The 25528-nt window shown below is 39.8% G+C and overlaps 1 protein-coding gene across 9 annotated transcripts in view; it reads left to right on the plus strand.

Annotated features, from left to right (window-relative positions):
- ZNF536 (zinc finger protein 536) overlaps nucleotides 1-25528 on the plus strand; it is a 402112-nt gene that overhangs the window by 220413 nt on the left and 156171 nt on the right. For all 9 annotated transcript variants that reach the window (XM_043526140.1, XM_043526139.1, XM_043526141.1 and 6 more), the window contains one exon: nucleotides 18896-19048. In XM_043526140.1, coding sequence (XP_043382075.1) covers nucleotides 18896-19048 — 153 coding nt within the window. The remainder of the gene's footprint in view (nucleotides 1-18895; nucleotides 19049-25528) is intronic.

The following is a 25528-nucleotide window of genomic DNA, read 5'->3' on the forward strand; positions in this document are numbered from 1 at the left end:
TCATGTTGACTTGAACCATAATTGTCATGTGAACTCATTGAAACAAGTGAGACTTCTTGTAAAGTACAGTACTCTTCAACAAGAGCAAAGATAGCAGAATCTAGCCCTGAGAGAGGTACAGCATGGGGGCCATCCGTGCAGTTATTTTCATGCTGTCAATGAGCGTTAGCCAGGTTATAAAGGACTCTCCTTTAGATGTGAAAATTTGGTTCTATCAAAATTCATTTCTTGATCTCTCAGTTGAGAATACCAACAAGATTTCCTATTGGTCCCAGATGTGATAGCTTTTTGTTTATGGGGACACCTATCTACTAAGAACTAAGCTTAGATCACTCTATCGTTTTATATACTGTTAACTCTCAACTAAATATCAGATGGTTAAAACATTTGATTACTATTGAGTTCTGCTTCATTTGAATCTGTGACCTATAGCGGAAAAACAAACAAACATTTGGACATATATCCAGTTTATAATTCTACTTTGACTGCTGTATTGTGAGACCTATTAGAAAGGAAATATCTGCAATAAAGTTTGATGATATACAGCACTCACATCAATAGTTTTATAAAGTATTAGAGGAATAGAGTGGTATTTAATGTAGAATCACTATGTTTTATTTAATTTATTCTAATATATGTTGCTAAAATGTAGATCATATGCTGTTTTGGATCATAATTTTGGTTCAAAAATTTGTAATAATCATAGGTGGATTATATCTGTGTCTTGTCATAAAGATGAGAAAATTTGTTTCTCTGCTGTTTTTCCCTAAGGAGAAATTGAGGGAGAAGGGGCATGAGCTGTGAGTAACATTGCAACATTTACGGTATGTCTACACTGCAAGTTAGACAGCCACAGCTGGCCCATGACAGCTGACTCGGACTCGTGGGGTTTGGGCAAAGGGGGTCTTTAATTGTGATGTACATGTTCCAGGTCGGGCTGCAGCCTGAGGTCCGGGACCCTCCCATCTTGCAGGATCTTGAGCCTGGACTCCAGCCTGAGCCTGAATGTCTACACTGAAATTAAACAGTCTCTTAGCCCAAACCCTGCAAGCCCGAATCATCTGGCCTGGGCCAACCACTGGTTTTTAATTGCAGTGTAGACATACCCTTAGGTTTCACGCTAAGGCATGGGGTAGAAATTACCTTAACAGGATGGATATTTACATTCTAACTTGAAAAAGTTTTGGTGAAAGAGTATCCAGATTGAAAGGAGTATATTAAAAATCAGTTAGTATCTAGAGTAGATAAGTGATGCTTCAGCATAACTAAAAACCAGTCAGTTGAAAAGTTTTATGTAACAGAGGAGGAAACGCTTTATTGTTTCATGATCTAGTTCATCACCTAATGTAGCAGTATAGGCCACATCTTTGCTCTATGTTTTATTTATGGTCCTGTCTATGGCACTCATCACTGTAATATCTGAGTGCCTAAATCTTGCTCAGTGGCATCCTCCTATCATGGTTTAAAATAAACACACAACACTAGTCTCTTGGTCTCTTGGTTAAAGGCCTCTGGCTGCAAATTTATTAATAAAATTCATTATGATAGTAATATAAAATTATTAACTGTTACCCAGTGATAAGTCCCAGCAGTCCTACTTTAATTAAAGTATGCCAGCCTGCCTATGGGCAACTCCATCCCTAGTCATCCATAGATGCTCTACTGTGAACTACAGCTCTTTGTCCCACTGTGGCTAGAAGCCCTCATAATGTACCTGTGGCCAGTATAAGACTAGTACCAGTAATGTTACTGACATCGGTTTAGTCTCCCTCTCCCAATTTGTACCAGTCCTTCATATTGTCCCAAAAACCCAGTATGCCGGGGTGGGCTGGCTAGTCCTAGGCAGATTTCAAATATGTCAATTGCAAGCCAGTTTGTTAAGCACCACATTCAGCCTGGACTGCCAGGCTGTTGGAGAGGGCTCCCACTAGCACCCCCCCCGAAAAGGCATGGAAACATGTATCCCCACACAAGCTGTGGTTGCGTTCTCAGGATTTAAATTAGTCTATTCACTGTGTGATGTTACTTCTTGTAGAGTGTCTTAATTTAGCATAGAGATGAACCAAAATTAGAACCTCAAGCCCCTTTAAATTGCAGGGGTAAATTTGGATTTAGATCAATATTTCTGAAGCCATCCTTACAGTTTTGTTTCTCGGTCAGAACCAAGACTGGAAAGGGCTTGTTTTCTACTTCCAGTTCACAGGCAGTTTTGTGGGACAGGCCAAGATGTTGAAAATGTCACAAGAATATGCCTGTCTCCTTATCTAGTATATCCAAAATGTTTATCTAGCACCTCCTCACAGTGGTACTAAGGAGTGATATACTATTGCTGCTATTGAAGATGTGGAAATCTTGCAAAGTCAGATGATCTCATGAAACTTCTGTCATTTGGTGCTGAAATTCTACAAGATGAGCTTGTGAAATTTCAGTGCCATCAGACCTGAGCCCTATCCCTGAACCCTAGACCAAATCCTTGACATGCAATTTAACTAAATTGTGACCATTTTGATAGATGGAGGGGAGACAAATATAGTATTTTCAAGTCTATATCCTTAAAGTCATGGTTATACTAGCAAACTTATTTAACTTCCATCTCTCTCCCTCTCCTCTTTGGATTTCCCCCCCCCCCAACTTTCCTCCCTCACACCATTGCTGGTATAAGATGGTCTCCCCTGATGCATCTGGGCTTTACCAGTCCTTTCACAGTTCCATTCCTCAGAGCAGAAGATTAAAGGCCTTCAAAGTAATGTAGGGGGGAAGAGCTAGTGAGAAGAATTAATTGGACTCACTCTGTCTTCTTTTCTCACTAGCCATATAATAGTGGGGACAGAGATCTGTGGCAAGCAGGCCTATGGGCTCAGACACAATTAAATGGAATCATGCTGGGAGTAGGGTGACCAGACAGCAAGGTGAAAAATCAGGACAGGAGGTGAGGGGTAATAGGAGCCCATATAAGAAAAAGACCCAAAAATCGGGATTGTCCCTATAAAATCAGGACATCTGGTCACCCTAGCTGGGGGCCAGTTTGTGCCAAATATCTGTCCTATTTTTTTCATTGCATATAATTTAATATTTGAAGTAAAACCTGACACACCTCTTTCCAGAGTTTATCACCCATTCCTTCCTCACACCATTGGTTTCAAGTTGTTTGAGGGCTGTAGGAGTTGCCTATACCTCGAGATATGGACGTGAGTCTTGAAGCGGCAGGTGCTTGTCTCTTCACTTGCAAGAAAGGGTTCCTTAAGGCTACAGATTCTAGTCTCTCACACCAAGAGATGGGTCTTTCCTGATTGCTATGTCCAAGAACTTCAGCAGCAAGCTCTGACCTTTACAGCCATGGCAGATGAGCTTGTGAGAAACTTTCAGGCAAGTTATCAATACTGTCTGCAACATCAGGCAACACTCTTATACTGGCAGCAAAGTAGGAGAGACTAAGCCCAGAGGAGAGCATGTAGAAGGTAACTTTCAAATTCAAATTCTATCTATATATGTAACTTAATTTTTCAAGATGATATTTTTCAAGCTTTAGTTCACGCTGTCAGCTGGACCCTTCTGAAAGTTAAAAAAAACAATAAATGACTGAATTATTTATGAGACCAAGGTTGCTCCTGTGCATGCAGAGTAACATTTTTTTATAAAACTTTTAGCACTGGAGTTTGAAGAAATGGTGTTATGAAAAGGCCCATGTGGCTAAGGGAGTTGGTGTTTGACCCTGTGCTGCTAGTCCTGATTAACCTGTAGCTAGTGTTTGTTGTAGTTATTGAGAAGCTTGGATACCTAAAGCCTCTATTCCTTCCCTTGTCCCCGCAATTAAATGACAACTACATAGCATTTGACCAGGCTGTGCAGGGGTTAAGTGAATTGGAGCAGTGGTTACAAGTGAAGCAGCATCACCCTAGGAAACTTGAAGAGATCCTGTAGTAAACCTAGGGGCATGGAATCGCTGCAGCCTATTTAAAGTGACAGAAGACGGTCTTATCTAGTATTGAAGAAAACAATTGTTAACTTATCAACTCCAAGGAATTAGTGTGCTGGGGGGACTGACACTTCTTGTCATTGATGTGTTGCACCAAAGCTGCCTAGGGCAACAGAGATTCAAGGAATGCTGTAGTCCAAAATAAGACTGCCAAGACAGCAAGGAAACTTGAGGAAGAATTATTCAGAAACATCAGAGGTTTGATGAGCCTAGCCATCAAGTCCACAAATATACAAGAATAGTTGGAAATTTGCAGCTGGTGAGAACAGAGACAGGATGAGTTCTATGGAAGTGAAGACACTAATAACAGCCAGAGGGCCAGGGCACACCCTGGCTTTCATATCTACAGATGGAGACCCAAAAGGCTGCAGGGCCACATTCCAACCCAGCACGTGTAAAATAAGGCTCAGGATTTAAATAGCTCTATTTCAGCATACTGACATGCATGGCCAAAGTCCAGCTCTGACACATGCAAAATTAGTTTCAGGATTGTTCCAGCATACTGAAAGCCCATGCCTAAACCAACCAATGCCACCAGCTCAGCTGAACCAGAGGATGGCCTGTTCAAAATAGTATTCTTACTACTCATTGACAGCATACACTATAGAAGTTCAAATGATGTTCATGTATTGTCATATCAAGGTGTTGTAAGATTACTGTAGATAGACCAGCTAATGTGTCACACTTTGTATTTTTATTATCCAAGTATAGCATGCTGCTATATTATTAGTGCATAGTAAGACTACTATACAAAATTAGGCTAAAGGTTCAGCTACCAATGTACCTCCTGAGTTACATAGTTAATATAAAAATGTAATAAGCCCATTTATATGGTATTAAGTTAAAAGGTATCCTAGACCCAGTATATCTATAAGATAATGTTAAAATAATGCAAAATCCCACACCGCAAATCTTTAAAGGAACCTTCTCAAAATGTGAAGGTCCCAAATTTAATCATTTTGTTTTCTTTTTAATATATTTGACAATGTTCATGTAATTAACACACGTGTCTTTAATTTTTATTTTCAAAAAGCCTTTTAAAAAATCAATTGACATCAGCATCTCAGAGTTGTTCGCCAGCAGCTCTTCAATAACTTCCCAGTTTGTCTGAAAAATGGAGGAGAAAAGTTGGAAGGAATCATGTTTGTGTCATATACTAACTATAATGGGTTATTTTAAACAGAAGGAAATGATTTCCAAAGCTAGGCATACTAGCTTGGCAGTGGTCTTTTAATTCAAAAACAGCATTCAGATAACCTTGGAAAGTAAAAAGTAACAAAATGTAGACAATTTACTATAAGGTGTCTAAATATTGTACTACATGCCATAACATTATCCACTGTTCAGGGACTACACTAACACCTGTGCACAGAGAAGTGAGCTAAGAATGGAATGGCAGTTTGTACTTGTAATCCTATTGCTCTGGTTAGGGGAAATGAAACTCGTAGTAGGTTTTTTAGCACATTTTTGATTACATGTTTTTGTTTATATGATTTTGATTACATTTTTGTTTTCCTAACTGGGTTTACATAGAGGAGTCTGTGACGTTTTTAAAGTTTTAGCTTACATGTTATTTTATTAAAATAATATGTAAACATTTTGATTACTTCAGATATGTGAACTGCTGTGCTGGATGTCACTCTATGATAAAATAATAGTGAAACTTCTGTAATAATACCTGAATCTCAGGGAATTGGCCACTCTGTATCTTTTTTTTTTTTTGAGCAAATTTGGCCATGTTCATGGATTTGACATGGAGACAGGAAAAATCAATAGTTTGAGCTTTGGGGTTTGTTTGAACCCAGAAATCAAAAATCAAAATAAAGTGAACCCTCATTAAGTACTACTATGGTTAATCAGGAAAAGATTTTCAAAGGCACAAAGCTTTTGAAAATCAGCAGGAGTTGGGCACCCATTTTATGCCTATGAAAACCTTCCCATCAGAGAATACAGTCATGGACACAGAGTAGAACCTAGACAGAAAAAGAGGGGGACCACAAAAGGAATTCATACAACTGCCTGCCACCTGAACCCACCATGTTTCTTATAGTTTACTTACCACTGACTTGGGTTCTCTATTTCATCCAAATATCCGCACCCTGAAGTCTGCATGCTGTGCCACATTGATGCGCATGTGCAGTTCAGTAACTAGACTCAGGTCATAATGAGGTCCATGACCCTTCCTCCTTTACCTTATTTCCAGAATACACAGAGCTACTGTGGAAAGAAATGTGGAAGAAACAAGGTGAGTATGCATCAGGGAAGGCAATATATGCATAGAACTCCAGTTACTTGTTGTTTTAGTTGATTTGTTAGTAATCTCATTTTCTCCCTCTTGAAACTGCCTCCACAGATCTTCACTTTTGGAGATTAATCAGCAGTAGCAATCCATCCCAGGAGTAGGAAATCAGGATTATTTAATTAAAGAGGGACTGTAAGGCAGCTATCCCAAATTGGGTATCTGATCTAGTCTTGGCTTCAAGAGAGCAATGCTGGGTAAAGTGTTTATCAAACTCCATGTTGCAAATCTCAGAGATGGGAATATGATGCAGACAGGTTGTAGAAGCTGCTGTCACCCTAGTGGTATGTTTTTAAGGCCATCTGGTACCTGAACACCTGCCTGAAAATAACACATCTAAAAACAAAGATGATCCATTTGGATTGCTTCTGCACTGAGTTAGATTCCCCATTAGAATTTTCTCCAAATGTAATAAACAATCTGGACGGAGTGCAGAAAGACCTTGTCCTATCCAGGCAATAATTGAGCTCCCCTTTCACATTCAGCTGGTAGATCAAAGCTGACACAGGTGAGTCAAAAATTTGGGTAAGAAAAGATAGACTGACTCATATAAAAATCAGAGACTGCTTTTGACAAAAACTTTGGGTGAGGATGACACATATCCTACCCTTGATTAATAATACATGCAAGGGGAATAGACTAGGAAGCCTTGGAGTTCATTTACATATTTTACAGAGGTAACAACCAAGGAGGTAATTTTCCAGGTTTGTAAGGGTAAAGGACAATGGTGAAAATATCAAATGAAAAGTCCCAGAGAAGATTGAAAAAGCCAGATTTAAATCTCACAGAGTGGTTAGACTTTGCACCAAAGAGTAAGAAATTGGTTCAGTGGTGGATGAGTAAAAATGGATGCTTTATGCACAGGGAGGTAATAAGGAGAAATAGACACTCAGAAATGTACTTTCAAAGAAAGACAGAAAAAAGCCAGAGCTCATCACTGAAAGTAGATACACTCACATGCAAGATAACAAACAAAAACGAGGCCCAGAGCCTGACTAGAAACCTAAATGATAATGCATCCACTTTTTAATGCATCCACTTTTCCTGTGGAAGACTTATAGGAGTCTAATGGGATTTCATGATCATCTGGCAAATCCAAGGATTTAGCATTTGGGGGGCCTATGATCCATGCAGACAAATTAAGCAAAGTGGGATCTGGATTAAAAAACAAAACAAAAAATGCCACTGAGAGAAAAGATCAGACAGAAACAGCATATTTCCTCAGCCAAAGCCTGGAGACTGGAATACCAGAACTGAACTGCTCATGCAAGAGTTGGGTGGGTCAAGTGTGCTGACTTCTGTCTCACCTTTTGAAGGATTCCAGAAAGTAGAATAAAAGGAGGGAATGCATACAAGAAGTCTTCTCCCATGCTAGAGGAGAAGTAATCTGACAGAGCCCTTTGGTCTGTGTCTGGACAAGTACAGAAGTAATAGCACTGGGCAAAAGTATGCTTGGGGGCACTCAGAAATTGATCTGGTTCCTTTGAATGAAATAGCCTGCCAAATAATTTTTCCCTGGTAGATCTGATATATAGATTTCAGAGGAATATGATGAATCGCTTCCAGACAGCTGTAGAAGGAACAGATTCTTCCTTGGTATTGTATTCAGGTGGTACAGTGCAGCAGATCTGTCAGTTAGCACTGGTACTACCCAGCCCTTGGTGAACAGAAGGAAGGTCACTAGGCTTAGATGTACATCACTCAGGCTTCTACTTGCCCCTCCCTGCTACTCTGTCCTCCTTTACCTACCTCATAGTATTTGGGTAACCACCTCAATTCCCTTGTGCTTTGTAAGTGTCAGCCTGACCCTCCATTGTTAACATAGCACCATTGCTCCTGCCCCAGGCATACCCTTAATGTGGTTCTAAAGGAGCAGCAATGAATATAAACCGCAATATGTTGTTTATAAAAAATATCTTATACGTATATAGCATCAAGCTACTGTGCTTCCAATAGCTAAAAGACTTTAACAAAAAAAATTAAAAAGTCACATTTTGTCATCACCCAGTTGGCTGGAACCCAGTGCTTTGGAAGTTGAGCTACATATGGGTCAGGGAAGGAAGAATTGGAAACAGTAGGAGTGTGAAGGAGGTAGTCTGAGGGGGGAGGGATAGGAGAGAACAGGAAAGGAGAAGAGAGCAGGGCGAGCTGAAATCAGTGCCCATAATACGTGACATGGATCTTCCAGAGACCCCTTTCTCCCCAAGAGTGGCAGTGTTAGCAGCTCAGGCCTTTAAGCAAAATATGAAAACCCAATATTTTACACTCTTAGAGACATACTCTGCCCTTCCCCAACTTCTATTGACTTCAGTGGTGGACTGTATGTAGAGATCTAAGGGCACAACTTGCCCCTTATACTTACATACATTAACTTAGTTAAAATATAATTAAATTAATATTATTTTATATACTGGATCTCTAACGTGTTGTAGAAAGGTGTGGCTTGGCTACTGAAGAGGCATGGTAGTCTTATTTGAGAAATCATGTACATGTATTCAGAAACCTCATCAGGAAACCTTTTCTGCTTCATTCAGATTGTAGTTTTTATGTAAGCCAATATATCATTATTTGCAATAAATCATTAAGGGCCAGATCCAAATCCTACTGAAGTCAATGGACAATTTCCCCTTGACTTCAAAGAGAGCTGGATGTAAGATAAGGATTTTTATAATCATCTAGGCCCTGATTTTCCAAAGGGATCTCCTGCACACACTCCTTTACTCCAATGGGACTTTGTGTAGCAGATCCCAGCGTCTGCAAGATAGAGGGCTGTAGGGTTGACTTGGCTGGGACTACTGCTGCATATAAAGTTAAGCATGTATATGAATGTTTGCAGGATTGGTGCTTAGGCTGTAAGCTTCTTGGGGCAGGGACTATCAGTGAGCAGAGTATCGGTGAGGAACAAAAATTAAATACTAAAAATGAACTATGCAGTTTATCAATTAGATTAATGATAGCTATGCATTTCATACAATATTTAGTTTTAATAAGTCTAAAATCATATATAACAATACTACGCTGTAATTGCTGATCATGTATCTCTTTGTTCCAGACACTTTTCTAAAAGAGTATGTATTATGTATGATGTGACCTTCAAATGTCATGAATGCATTGTGCAATAAACTGTCAATATTTGTGGTTATAAGGTACTAGATGACTTTTACAATAATTGGAACAGCTATATTAAAAGCTTGGATCACTCAGCTGGTTAAAGAGAAAGACACAGGCCAATGTTCATCTGGGACTTTCCTTCTGCCAGCTATTAAATGAAAGATATTGCAAGGTGCTTAAGATGTCTTCTTTGTTTGAAAAAGAATATGGCAAAAAAAAAGTCTCTGGGGAAAATGTTATATCTAAATAATCATTTTTCCTTTCAATATGCATAACTTTCAGGCTAAACTGAGCTCCATAAGTTAATGGCAAGTGACTAAGCTTATTTTTTTAAACATTACAACTTGTTTTCTGTATTTTTTTTTTTTTTACAGAATTCTTCAAACAAATCAGACAGCCAAAAAGATGTATTTAAAAATTATTTTTGAGCAAATTATTTTTAAAAGGTTTTAAAAGCTACAGACTTTTCTAAAAAATAAAATACCTACAAAAAATCTGTTGGGAATTTGTGACTTAAAGCAGCAAAATCCTCTATAGTTTGAAGTTGCTTATTTAAAAGTGTGGTTATGTGTAAATTACAAATAGGGTAAGAAATATAGTAACAATTGGAATGTAAGTTGCTTATCAAATATTTGCATTGCTGTAGAGTATTTATTTATACTGATGCTTAATGTAGGGCCTACAAAACCCTCCTCAGAAAGCATACTGTAGTGAAAAATACTATATTATATTAATGAACTGCATAAATGAAATCCTATGGTGTGATGTATTTTTGAACTACGGGATATGAAAACAAAATTTTCAGCTACTCGGAATACCAGTAAACATGTCTGCTGCCTTCAGAGTCAGTAGTTGTTACTTTACCAGTTACTGACAAATTGCTTAGAACATTTTCGACTTCCTTTCCCTCATGCATGAGATACCACCTAGATAGCTCGTTCCAGCCTGAGGTATTGGCTATGATAGGCTTATGATCACTTGAGGTGTCTTGTGACTTTTCCCTCTCATGAATAGGCCTCAACATTTTAGCTCACCAGTTTGAATTTTCAGTTTGAATTTTCAAAACTAGTGTACCTACTAGTGCACTCATTGATAATGCATATACAGTAGCTGTAAGTGCCTTACATTTGCCCATTCAAAGGACTAACAGGGAAGTCTGATGTCACAAGTAGTATACTTTTTATTTACTGGTTGAACCTTTGGTATAGTCTTCATTCCTAATAATACAAACAGAATTTGGCTGTTGCTTTCTCCCGGGCCTCCTTTCCAGTTCTTCTCTAAAATAGCTCTCTGTTTAAACAAATTCTTTGCCAATTCATATTAACGCATAACAGTTTAAGATTACCATATATGGTCATTATAAAACCTAAATCATTGATGTAACAATAGAGGCATCAAGTTGTCACTGACCTAAAGTTACCAGAGACCAAAATACAGTTACTTTTTCAGTAATATTAGAATCCTTCATTTTAAGGCATGAAGTTCACTAACAAAAAGTTCAAGCATTTGTGATGATTATAGAAGTTTAGTTTCAAAATATAAGTACTGGTCCAGATTGTACTCTCCGTCACACTTGTGCAGCTTTATTGAAGTCAGTTGGGTTGCACAGGTATAACTGAGAGCAGAACTGGGTCCACTGCACGTAAAATGAAAAAAAAAGTTTGTTATATTCCTCCAAGGTTTATATATTTTGTAATTTTGAAAATGATTTGAGCTAACTCCAAAGTATAGACAGAATAAGAAAAAAAATGATGCTTTCCCAGAAATTGAATATTCTGTGGTATTTCTCAAGGTGCGAGATGGTTAAAGTGCAGGCAGACCTGCAAGCAAAAACAGCGGTGGCAGGTTTTTAGCATCTACTAAATTGCTTCTTCACCTCAGATTCACAATATAGTATCTCCTGTTCAGAGAGCTAAACACATACTGTGTGGATCAGACTGGGTAGTTTTATAGATATTTTAAAAATAACAGTGATCCTAACACTTCATTTTGTGCCATATTTCATTAACTTCTACAGGCAGTTCTAAAGAACTGCAAGTATTTTAAATTTCAGAAATATATGAAAACATGGGATTATGTGCAGCTTTTAAAGATTTTGACCATATTTTCAAAGGGACCTCCAATACAGTCTGAAAAATGTGTGAGTGCAAATGCATACTTGAGTGTGATTGATTACCTTTCCCATGTGATTACCTATTTGTGGCTAATTTGGCAATCCTTGTGTCATCAAGACTCCAACTGCCTTCAGTGGGAGTTTAGCCTGCAAAAGGACTGCAGTTTAGCTCCTTTGTACATGAAGTGCCTCTTTGTGTATGTGCAAGTACAGGGTTTCACATAGCAAACAAATACATTTTTAAATTTCACAGGGTACATTTGTAGAGACTCCTTTGACAATTTGGGTTCTAGGGTGGGTGAAGTAAATCCTACCTACCTAACTCATATATGTTTTTATTTTTAGAAAATTAGTGCATTCTTTCTAGTCATATTTATTGAAACAGTACATAAAGTAGGCCACACAGCACTGATTTTGAGATCTTGAGGAAAATGTACACAATTTTCAAAGAAATCTTGTTTGAATGATTGTCCATACGGATTCCACTTCTGGTGCACATGACCCCATGCATGTGAAAGAGGTTTCTTTTTGGCCAGCAGTGTGCACTAGTACCTCTGCCCTGGATGTCCTCACATCCCCCACACCTATGGACATAACAGGCAAAGCGGGTCCAACCATCTTAACTTCCTTCTTCATGCCTGTGGCAGTGACAGAACTCCTACAGTGTCTCCCTGCTCCTCTGCACACTGTGTAATCTCTTGTTTGGCTAGTTAGTTAATATAGTTACTGTAGTTAGGATAGTTACAAGCTTTGTGTTTATGCGCGTTGGCAAAAAAAAAACCCACATTAGAATAATAGGTTAGGGGATACCCTGGTACGTGGACTAGAGCCACTATGGCTGAAACAAAAGCCTCTGGATTTAAAACTTGACCGTCTTGCAAGATTGCTATCCCACCCTATGATGGACACCCTTTGCTGCTAGTGTAGACATAGCCTAGTGACTTGTCCAAGGTCAGGCAGGAAATCTGATTGAACAAAGAACTGAACCTGGGTCTCCTCTGTCCCAGTCTAGCGTTATAATTATTGGGCCATCGTTTGTCTCTCATGTCTCTGTCTCAGTGCATGCCCCTAGCTGAAACACAGCTCATAGCTCAGATTGGCTGGTCACTGAGTAATCACAGGACCACCTGAGACTGTGATCCACACTTCCTTTAGTACCAACTCCTCAGTACTGATGCTTCCGGTACCAATAAGCTCTGTTCTTGCAACTCTGACATTGACCTCCATGGTGCAGATGTTTCCTGCACCAACTTTCCCAGTACCAAAGACATTTATCACACAGTCATAGTCAGCCCTGCTCTCCTCATCTGCTGTTCTAAACTACTCTGCTAGAAGTGCTACTGCCTCAATACCACTTACTAATACCACAGGATCAGCTCTCCTGTTTAGGTTGCGGGTGTGGTTTGAGAGTGCCCTAGGACACTAGACAGGGAGCCCCCTGCCACCTCTGGAAGAATTATATGGTTTTCTTCCTCCTCTTTCAAGAATAGAAGGGAGATGTCCCCCACCATACACTTCGCTTTCCCTCTTATAAGCCATATTGGTCTGATACAGAATCACTCTTACAAACACAGATCTCAGGGATTTCATGGGGAACATTTACTTTGGTTTCCATCCTGTTGGCCTCCAGCCCCTACAATGTTCAGTCTTGGTCATTTTGGGGTTCTTGTGGTATGCAACCAGTTAGGAAATCTTCCTGCTCTCTCCCCGACAAATCATCGTAAGTCTACTCAAGAGGTTCAGGGGGTACAGTGTCATAGTCTGCACCAGCAGGAGCATGACAGCAAGAAATATGATGGGAGGTCAGTTGATTCCAACAGCAATATCTTCCTCCTTACCCAATGAGGAAGTCTTCCTTTCTACTCCTAGTCAGCTGGATAGTTCTAGGATCTTCCCAGACCTCTTACAGGGCATGGCTGACACCTTATAAATCACAGTGAAGGTAATGCAAGAAAAAGCTCACAAACTACTAGAGGTTCTGTACTCCTCCATGCCTGTCAGTGAGGGGTTGTTGCAACACCAGCATCATTGGTACCCCTGTCCAATAAGGCCAAGTTCCTTTTAAGGGATTTGAATATTTCTACATCCACTCAGTCCTGGGCTTAAATGTGGCAGTGGTGCAAAAAAGTCCAAAGATTGATAGAAAGACTTGGTAGAAAGACCTACTACACCACTAGCCTCCAGATGTGCATTTCGAATGATCAGATGCTTCTGTCAAAAACATCTGAACTGGGTCATGTTGTCACAGTTCATAGAGAAGATTCCATGGGAACATAGGGAGGAGCTAAAATCTCAAGTGTCTGAAGGACAAATAGAAGACTGAATATCACTGCAGGCTGCTCTAGACACATCTGAGATGGCAGAATGTTCAATGGCTGCTTCCATTGTGATGCACAGGACTTCATGTCTTCATTCTTGTGGAATTCTCAAGTTGTTCCAAATGACCATTGAGAGCATCCCATTGGAAGGTTATGAACTATTTAATTCATGAACAGATGAAGCCCTGTATTCATTTAAAGAGCTCTCTTCACTCCTTGAGTGTATACACTCCAGCCAAAAGGAGTAAGCAGGCCAAAACTTAAAGCCTCAGCCAGACAGGGGCCCTCTACCTCTTATTCCTATAACACACACAGACAGGTGGAACCATTGAGAAAGAAACAGCACTTCAAACACAGGTAGCCCTCTGCCTCATCCTCTTCTGCTTCACACTTTCCGTCTACCTTTAATGGGTTTAATGCCATTTTTGAGAGCCAATCAGAACCATCTGAGGATCTATACCCCATTTCCCCTGCTTTTTGTCAACCACCATTTTTATTTTTAAGAGGCCTGGACCCAGATCTCCTTGGATCAGTGGGTCCTGGAAAGTATAAAAAGGGACGTTCCATCCAATTCCAGTCCCTTCCTCCTCCCCTCACCCTCTTTCCCTGTCCTATTTTAGGGTCCCCTCTCACAAGATACTGGTAAAATAGGAGGTGGATTCCCTTCTGCAACTCAGAGCAATGGAAGAGATGCCCATGTAATTCAGAGGCATGGGGATCTACTCCCATTACTTTTTTAATCCCAAAGGAAAAGGAGGACTGGCATCTGATTCTAGACTTCAGATGCCTCAACAGATTCATCCATCATTTCAAGTTATTCAAGCCCTGGCCTCAGTTATGCCCTTATTAGATCCTCAAGATTGATTCACTGGTCTCTGCCTTCAGGATGCTATTCCCATCTGTCCATACATCCAGCACACAGAAAATACCTTAGATTCATAGTACGAGACTCTTACTACCAATGTAGGGTCCTGCCCTTGGGTCTCTCCATGGTACTTAAAATATTCACTCATTGCCTACTTGTCATCACAACCCATTTAAGAAGATATGGCATTCAGGTATACCCATACCTGGATGACTGCTGATCTGGGGGAAATCTCCCCAGCCGGTGACCAGGTTGATTCTAATGATATTAGGCTCTTTACCACAGTGGCGCTCAAACTAGAGAAAAAGCCTCACTTTCGGTAACCCAAAGTATAGAATTCATACATGCTTTTACCCAGCTCTATTCCATAGTTGAGGCTTCAAGATCAGATGCCTGCTTGGTAGAGCTGTCCTGCAACCCTTGTTTAAATAGGACTCCTAGCACCCTACTGTCCAACTATGAGGCGATTATTAGTGGAAGTGGAGTCCATCTGGACAATCACTCAAAGAAGAGGAGAATGCTTATTTACTCTGCAGTAACTGGTTTTTCGAGACATGTTGTCCACATGGATTTCATAACCTGCCCTCCTTCCCCACTTCTATGGAGTCCTATAGCTACAGGATTCTGAATTGGCAAAGGAACTGAGGGAAGGTTGGGTCCTCTCTGCCCTTTATGTCCTTGAGTGGAAGATATCCATGGCACAGGCATGGCCCCAATAGACAGTCCTAGTCAAAAAAATTGGATCTTATGTGCATGGGGCACCTGCACACCAGAAGTGGAATTCATGTGGACGCCACATCATGAAGAACCGCAGTTATTGTAAGTACCATTCTTTTTCCTCTTTTTTTTTTTTTTTTGGCCTTGGAATTGATCAGCTAAGAGACACTTTTTTTTCTCCATATCCTGATTAAATCACAAGTGGAATAGATTTGGTAAAACTAATCCTAGTTCCTATATGTCCATAGTGAAACTTTCCCAGAGATTGCTGGCACAGCTCAGTACAGCTGGCAAGTGAAATAGTTTGGGAATGGGTGGGGGACTATTGAAGTCAGTGTTGCCGAGCCCTGTGGAGAAGCTTTACCTGTGCCTATATCAATTATTGTTAGCTTAGTTTTACTGCTGCTAGCCCCCCCCACATATTTATGACTATAGTTTGCTTATCTTACAGATGTCTTATTCTTATTTGCAGTTCATACATGTAAGCTAATTTTTTCTTAACCCTCTATTGGTTGTTTTAAGCCAATGAATGTAATTTATCAGCTATCAAATCAAATGGAACTTAAGAACATGCTTTTAATTAGCATCTGTATAAGTGCTTTGATGAATGGGAATGGTTTGCTGACTCAGGTCCTCGTGAGAGGAGAGATGTGAGGGTAGGGTCTGAGAGGGACAGACAGCAACCATGAACATACATTTTCATTGACTGAAGGAAAAAGATGTAATTCAGGTAGCAGTGGCCTCCAGCACTTTGGTGGGATCTGTAAGCAGAGAATTCAAAAGAGAAACCCTCAACACAGCTTTAAAGTCTTAGGAATGTGTTCACTGTGGGAAGAAAATGTTCTTATAGGTAAGGCCCTGTTGGAGTAAAGCCTTTAGCACTATCTACTGTATGTCTACTTAAATTAAAGGAAACTCTTTAGACCACCCACATCTTTCTCTGCTTCATTGTTGTTTTCAGTTTGCTTTTTCAGAGGGATTAGTGCTAGAGTAAACTCCATAGCCTCACAGCCTCAAAAAATTCAGTTCTGTGTAAAGTGAAAATTAGACTCTTAAATCTGCAAAGTGAGCTGTTTATCTTACAAATTTATTCTTTTTTATTGGGCCACACATATTCTAGATAGAAAGATAAAAGGGAAATGGATAACAGACCATCATTTACAGTGACATATAGCAAAACATAACTAGTACTCTTATTCTGTAAATTTATCCTGAGTGGCTTGTTAACTTTATCTATATATTTATCTATAGTGTTTATTGATCAATTGAGAGTTTTTCTTTTCATTGTCTTCATACATACAGTATTTTGCACTTCACAATCTCAGAAATGCTTTTCTCTAAAGCAGTTTTGGACCTGATCATATAAAACCCTTTTGCTGAACACACTGTACAAACAAACAGTGGAAAATCAGAATTCCTTGAGCGATTCAGAAATATAGGTTTGCACCTATCTGTGTGTGCCTTGATCTTAAAAGACAGCATATACTCTAAATTATGTTACATTTAAATACTTGTGAATAATTCAAAATGACAGTTACTGGCCTTCTACTTAAATATTGTGTTTTAACTCTGCAGTATTTCAAGTAGAACTAAGAACTTTCAGAGACTATAGTCAGGCATGTATTTGCTTTAGAAAGCTATTGTTTTTCACCTTTTAAAAAGTGACCATAACAAGGCCGAGTGCAAGTATATGGCAAAGTGTATTCCTGGTGTCTTTTTTTTTTTTTATAGATATTTTAGCCATAGAAATATTTGTATTTCCATAAAGAAACTATTCTTCTATTTAATATGGTACAGAGGAAAACTAGCTGGGAGTTTAGAACTTTAGATTTCTGTTATCTAATTATTAGTTTTTTATATTGTTTGTAGCTTTGTTAGGTAAGGGCATTTTGTTGTTGCTATTAAAAATATGACTCTTAAGGCTTTTCTGGATTCACAAGTTCACACATAGCTCTAGCTGTTCTGTCAGTCTCACTCTCGTGTTTTCATCCTCCCCAACCTTCATCAAAATAGTGACAGTGTCCATTATATGGTATTTGCTTAAAATTTCTACTGTTGCCTTGTTCAGTAATGCAGTATTGGGGTCTGTGCTACTGAATGAATGTTTTTCTTAAGCCAAGTGTTAAATACTTTTTGTTATGTCCTATCATTTCTGTGTAAAAGACAACTCCGTGTAAATTGCATTCCATCTTCTAATAGCTTTGGTTACATAACAAAAAGCTGAGGATGGAACAATTTTAATCAATACTTTATGGTGAAAATTCTCAAGGCTGTGCACAAAGATTTAACTGTATGTTTCCTGTTAATATCAATGGGAGTTACACAACTTAACCTGTGCATCAGTACAAAAGCAGAGAAAGTAGGATGGCAAATGTAGAAATTTTGAAATGGAATTACAATATTGTTACACCACAGGGGCAGAATACACAGGGGTACATTTCACAACTCTGAATATGTACCCCTGTGTATTCTGCTGCTGTGGTGTAACAATATTGTAATTCCATTTCAAAATTTCTACATTTGCCATCCTACTTTCTCTGCTTTTGTACTGATGCATGTATGTCATATATTACTTGGGAAATCTTCATAAATACAAAGTAAAATTTGAGATATAAGTTTGGTTTTAATAATCACCTTTTAAAAATACCCTGCCTTTTTTGTAACGTTCACGTCAGTCTTATGCCTAAACTGTAACTCACTTTGTTCATATCCTGCTTGAAGCATATTCCCAATAGCCATATTGTTCAAAATGCATGAGAAAATAATATCTTTTTTTAATTAGAAGATTTAAATGGTGTCATATTAGACACAGAAGCTATTACAGTAAGGTGTACAGTGTGTGTGCAGCCATATATGAAAATGTAGAGGAAAGCGGAAGAGAAAGTTCCCCTTACCTGGCCTGCTTTTTCATTGGCTTTCCCTGACATTAAGCCAGTCAGTAGGCCTTGTGCAGCCTAACTCCAATGATGGAACACTGTGTTAGAAAGGTGGCATTATCTGTTCCAATTTGTATGCAGAAAGGGAGGCAGTGTCACTTCTGCAATCTTCCCCAGTATCATCACAACTGTACTGTTGTTCTTTTTAATTTTTAATATACTTAATTCAAACTTTTTCACAATAAAATGCTCAGCTTTTCAATAATAATTATAAATTAACCATATTTAACAAAACAACTTTTTGAAACTTTTTTGGGAAAAAAATAATAGGAACTAAGCAAAGAAGAAATCAAACCAGCTGCTGACACAGATGTTTCCTTTCTTGTATAATTCAGTTCAATATAAAGGTACCATATGCTGTTTAAAGTGATGTTAGGAAAGATGAAATAATTTAAGAGAATAACAAGAAAATACATGAATTGTCAGCATTCTGTCAGATTTAAAGAATGAAATAGACAGGTGTAGTATTGACATGTTTAACTTTGTGTTGTGTTAGCAGTTTCAGCGAGAACAACTTCTGACATGTGCTGAAGTGATGTGAGAACATTTCTGTGTTTCAGACATTGGAGAAGAAGCTGGGAGATCTGTAGGAATCCAGCAGCCAGCTTTACTGAGAGACAGGAGCCTTGGTTCTGCCATGAAAGACTGTCCATATTGTGGAAAAACTTTCAGAACGTCACACCACTTAAAAGTTCATTTGAGAATACATACAGGTGAGAGGTGCAGGGAAATTTGGGTGTTCTATACCATAAGGTAACAGACTGGGGTTGTCAAGATGTTGCAATAAATGTATGGATGGAGTTGTAATTTCCAGTATAGACTGGTACTCGGAGTCTGTTGACAAAGATATATGGCAACATTCCTAAATAAAAAATACAAGGAATGGTTAGATGGGGGGGAAAGGCCACTTTAACAGAATCATCCTATTCCAATTACGGATTCTCTATGGTTTTGCGCTGTTATTATTTTTGTTCAATTTATTCTTAATATCATAAAATCATAGATATACACAAATATACTCATTTTAACCTCTTCCTCTGTACATGAACACTTTAGCTTCTTCAGTTTTATTAAATATGGGTATAGCTTGTCATTTTAATATTAGAATCTTGCCAAAGTCCCTTTCCATGTGTCAGAGGCTGGGTTTCAGAGCCCAAGCTCCAGCCTGAGTGGGAACATCTACACTGCCATTTTTAGCTCTGTAACACAAGCCAAGTCTGTAGACCTGGGCTCTGAGACTTGCCGCCATGGTTTTTTTTGAGAGAGAGCCCCACAGCCCAACTCTGTAGACCAGGCTCTGAGGTTTTATTGCTGTGTGGAAGTACCCTATGATGCTTTTTTGTCCCGTATGCCTATATGGGATAGTATATTCTGAGTTCTTCAGGCCTACAGTAACTCTGGGAGACTCTGCAAGGTGGGAAAAGGAGGATTGAGGCCTCCCAAAAGTTAAGTATATTTGTCACATGACATGGGTGGCAGGGACTCATTTCTCTCGCCTCCTCTGGAAGCCATGCATGGGGGGTTATTGCAGGGCTTTTGTGGATAGTAACTACTTAGGACTGTGTAGGCTGCATGTGGATAGGTCCAAAGTTGAGACTGGCATGGGCGGTCAGGAGCTCATTTATTATTTACCCACATACAGTCACTTCCGCTACTCATTGGCAGGTGTGGTTCTTTCCTTCCTATTCAGCAGGATAGCCTGTTGGGTAATTTGAGTGGCTAAAATGTGTGGTCATCCAGGATTTTCGCTGCCAGTAACACCCCAGTTATTGTAGAATGCATGGAGCCAATGGTGTATACACTTCTACAGTTCATAGACACAATGAACAGGATTAGGAAATACTTTCCAGCTGTCTCTCTTGAGTTTATTATCTTTGTCATTTTTTCATTCTACAGGGTATGTTTTTTTCATATGCAAATGCTATTTGTGTACCCAAATCAATCATTTAGGTGTCTAACCTGTTTGCATGCAAACATGTCATTCTGGAGCCCACAAACTTGACACTGCATTATTGGGTATGCAAGTGGACAGGCTGCTTTTGAAAATATGACTGGAAGGGCTGAAAATCAGCAAAAACAGGAAATTGAAAGGAACAGATGGAGCTTATGTCTTATCTCTTCTCCTTGTGTCTTTGAATTGTGGTACAATGGTTGACTATATAGAGGCTGCTTTTAAGGTCACTTTGAAAATTTGGCTTTAACATTGTTTAATTCATATAGAAAGTAAACACCTTAGTACTTTAGTAGTCTCTTTACTACTTGTTTAGAGTTTGTACCATTCCTAACACAATGGAACACTGATCCCTTCATTCAGTACTATAATAAAAGTAAATAAATAGTAATTACATTATTTTAAAGGAGTCTTGTAAGCATATGTTTTAAACTATTTTAACCCTTTCTAATGGAAGATTTATAGAGAAAATATTTTAAAATAACGTGACTGCAGTCCTCTTTCCTTCCTCTACCAACAACTTATTAAAATTAAGTTGCCATTCTGTTTTGTTGTTTTAAAGATGACACTGATTATGCATTCAGTATTTGTGGCTCAGAATTCATGGACAATGAGTGAATTACAATGGAAATATTCCATAAAAATTGTGCTTTAAAATTTACTTACAAAATCAAAACAAAAAGATAAACCTTCATGTAAATAAAGAAAAGAAAATGATTTGGGGAAACATCATATAGACCATGCAAACAATGTTTGCAATTTATTTAAAAAAGCATAATAATATTAAAATAGATAAAGATCAATTTCCACTGAACTAAGAACAAAGTATTTCTAAAATTATGAGAAGAGTATGTTTAAATGGAACAGTGCATGTTACATATTATAAATAGTCATAATAAACATTATAAAATGGCAAATTACAAGAGTTATTAAACCAAAATTAAGTTGTTATGCAGTAAATGGAAATGATGTAATAGATACCAATTATTAAGCAGATATTATATTGGTGGTTTTATACTTGTCTGTGACTGTATTTTGTCAGTTTCCTGCATTTTATATCACACTCTGTCTTTATTATATGTCAGGATCATATAACTGACTGATAAAAAACCCACTTCACTGTATTTCTCCACTACATTAACTCAATTACTGCTCTTGTTCTCATGGCACCTGCTTGTCAGAGATGAGCTTAAGCAATTTAGAAAAAGTTAGGTTCCTTCCAGTGTGTGGGTGTTTGGAGGCACAGAGGTAGAATGGCTTGGTGCCCCAGCCAACACCAACTCATAGTGTGACTACACTGCATTGTAAACCCGGGCTAGGGCTCAAGCATGACCCCCCTTCTGTCTACACACTAATCTGTCTGATTCAGGCCTGTGCCCAAGCCCCAGGAACCCGCAGGAGTGGAGTGTTCAAGCCTGGGTCCTGCAGGGTTTGGGGCCCAAACCCCATTAGTTTGTAGTGTGGACACAGTTTGGGCCCAGACCCGCTGGCCTAAGGCCCTGAGTATCTGCTCGGTGATGCCCTACAATCCCGTAGGTCAGTGCTCTTTGTCCTCTCTGTCCCAAGAGTAGCCAGTCAACTCCCAAGAAATGGAAGTAACTCCCCCTTGTTCAAGTACAATAGCTTGGCATTTAAGCCTTGCATTTTATTCTGACTACTGAGCTGCAAACACACTGAACCGTCTCCTGTGTTTGCAATGGATACCAACCAGAAGAAGTCCTTTGCCAATTGTGCTGCTTCGTGGGCATGGGAGCACAGCCAGATTTTGGTGAATTTCTGATGCAAGGCAAGCAAAAAGTTTGATGACCATGTGTGCCAGGATATAGTGAAGAAGATGGCAGCGTTGGGAATTCACTGGACTGGTGACCAATGTTGGGAGAAGACTAGCAGTTCAAAACCAACTATCAGAAAGCCAGGGATGAGAACCACATCTTTGGGAACTCACTGTCATCCTGCCTCTTTTACGAGGAGTTTGACCAAGCGCTGGGTAATGCACTGAACACTGACCCACAGCAGCCTGATCAGCCAAGATGGTGACTGTCTCACCTCTGAATCTAGAACAGGACTGGAGGGGATCCAGCAGGTGCCGGAAGAGGCTACCGAAATGATTCTGGTGCTGAGACTGGTCCCTGAGGAGGCTTTGCTGTTGGAGCAGCTGCAGAAAATCCTGGGTCCCTACTTGGAGGAGCTTTTCAGTGCCTCCCCTCCTGTCCCCAGAATTGCAATCCACCATGGAACCTGAACAGAAACTGAAGAAGCAGAAGTCACCTTTGCGCCTGGTAAGTGTCTGCTCCATTTTTGTTTTTATGAACATAGTAATGGGAGGGATTTCCAGTTTATGAACCAATGCAAACGTTATTACCAGCCATGGGTAGCAGCATGTATTTGTTAAAGGCAGATTGCACACCAACAGCTTAGCGTTCCTCCCATCCGTCCCCACCACCACCACCTTATGGAATTCAGAATGGAGAATGGGAAGTGCAAACAGTGAAACAAGCATTTAAAAAGTTTTAATAGAAACTTACACATTCTTGCTACAACATGCCAGGGTATGAAAAATGTGAACTTTATATTGCCTTCCATATTACTACGCCATTCCATATCAGCCTAAAGGTTTAACAAGCCACCTGTAATCAATGTCCTGTAGGAGGGAAGGGTGAAATTTACATGTATATTAACAAGGGTAGTCCATTTAAGCTAATGTAGTCCCTATAGCCCATGGGTGACTAAATCATTTGTCCAAAATACAGGTGGGGGGTTGTATTCAGTCTAGAAATGTGCCGAGGGGTAATGGAGTTCTTGGCAAGTCCATATTAGTGTATGTGTTTGCATGCAGTCATAACAGGCTGTATTCAAAGCTGTTGGGAGGTAGTAATCCATGCAGATGTAACACCGACAGACCCCGGTCATTGAACCTGGGACCTCTGGAGCTTAGTGCATGAGCTGTTACCACATGAGCTAAAAGCCAACTGGCTCTTAACTAAGGCTGTAGAGCAGACTCACTTCATCTTTCTCTTTAAGTGGTTTCAGTGCCACTAGATGAGACAGAACACCACACCCAGAAGGTGTGTGGGTTACACACACACTAACAGAGCATCCTGTTGATTGCCTCAAGATTTTTAACCCACCCCCAGGTGCTGATAGCGGCAAACTTTTCCCATAGCAGGAACTCCAGATAGATAGTCACATTTTGGGGAAGGGTATATTTTGGGGTGCCACATGGGTAGCTGCCCAGCCCACTCCACTCGTAGATGTGCTCTTCAGTCACCATAAGTTTGAAAACTTATGTGGCATACATGACTGGCTTGCCACCAGCAGCTTGGAATAAAATGTCCCTTTGCCATTCTGGAACCACAAGAATTGGTATGTCCTCCAAAATATGGAATGTCTGAAATGATAGAGAGGGCTTGTGTAGTACGCCATGGTCCACCCACTCCTCAAAGTGGTCTGCAATTTCTAAAGTAAACCAATTGTGATTTTTAACTTACCATTCCCTGTGCCCTCTTTTCATTGCTGTTAACCTGGTTGTGTCCACAGAGCTTCTGATGTCTGAAGCTTATGGGATCTCACAAAGTATCATCTTTTGGCCGTCAAATTCCACAAGGATTTTTCCTGTTCTCATGCCCTGAGTCATCTGTGAATTACTGAGACAATAATGTTCTCTTTTATGTCTGTTTGCAGGTCCCTCAACTGGCCATTGTACCTCAGCAGCTCAGACACATTGCAGCGGAAGCCCAGGTCTCCGTAGCATCATGGACTGGTCAAAGAGGAAGATTTTCTGTGATGAGCTTATGTTTGACATTCTGGACAGGGTCAAAAAGCAAGTGCAATACCACAGAGAGGACGATTCATGGCAAATAGAAAGGCAAGATGAAAAGAACAGGCAGGCTATAGAGCTGGAGGAGAGAATTGCTACCATGTGCTACAGACCCAGGAACACTTTGGACAATTCCATGGTTGGGTGGCCCATGCAACCAGGCTTTAACAGCAGCTGGACAGGGCAAATCTACCCCCTGCAGTCTTCTACTCCAGTTCAGGGCCCCCTTTCTCCCAGCATACTTCTGCCCCCATGCTGTCCCTCTCTCCCTTGCAAGCCTCCACACCCATGCAGTGATGTCAAGTTCATGCTAAATGCACAAGAAAGGGAAAGGAGAACATGCCAGAGGACACACAGATTTAAGAGATTGTTTTGATGGTACTGGCTCAATGTTTGCACTTTGCACTGTTTGGTTTATGCACTTTGATTTATTACTGGTTTTGCTGTGGGTTTATTACTGAGTTTTGATGTTCTAATGGCAGCTGGGCTGCCTGAAATGCTATAATATTGTGGGTTTTTTGTAATACATCCATGTTCACAAATTATTTAATTAAGAAAGTTTATTGTCATCACTACATCATACAATGTGCATTTGAAGAATAAAGATAAACCCACAGTAAGGCACAATAGAGAACTTGCATCCAGACACAATTTCTGAGTACATCTATGTACAACAATCCATAATGTAAATGCTCAGCCCCACTTTCATAAACAGCCATTTCATCCATAAGAAAATTTCATATCAACGCCCACATTCACTGCATACAGTGACAGTACCCTCCCCTTCATTGTGTGATGTGACAGTACCTCAGTGCTATGATGTGTGTACTGTAAGCATTGCTGTACAAAAACATCCCCAAGCTATCTATTCTCCATCTTCCATCGCCTGTGCAAGTCCATAATATGGGAGCACAGGGCACCCCTGATTTTTGTTGCCAGAGTGCAACCTGTTCAAGCTGTGATAGATGCACTTTCTGGCTGAGTGTAGTAGTCAGCAATCCATTACTGTCATAGATTCATTCGGGGCAAATGGCTCACTTTTGGCTTCACAAAGATCATGAAGACAACAGCAAGACACACTACTGCAGGCAGCACTGATGACACAGACGTCCAAACATCTGTAAACAGCACCAGCAGGATTTCAGTCTGCCAAGCGCACAGTCAACTGCCATTCTGTACCTGCTGAGTGTGTAACTGAACCATCTTTTGCCAGACCCTCTGAAATCAATGGTCTCATAAACCAAGGCAAAAGGGGTTACACAGAGTCCCCCAGGATAACAGTGGGGATAGTAACTCCATTTATGACAATGTCATTTAGTGGGAATTGTGTCCCAGCCTGTCCATGAATGTAGATTCCTGACCGTCCGAAAACCCTGGCACCATGAACATTTCCAGTGCAGCTCACGTTGGCATCCATAAATCAGC

The sequence above is a fragment of the Chelonia mydas genome, chromosome 12 (assembly GCF_015237465.2).
Source record: "Chelonia mydas isolate rCheMyd1 chromosome 12, rCheMyd1.pri.v2, whole genome shotgun sequence".
In the NCBI taxonomy this organism is placed as follows: domain Eukaryota; kingdom Metazoa; phylum Chordata; order Testudines; family Cheloniidae; genus Chelonia; species Chelonia mydas.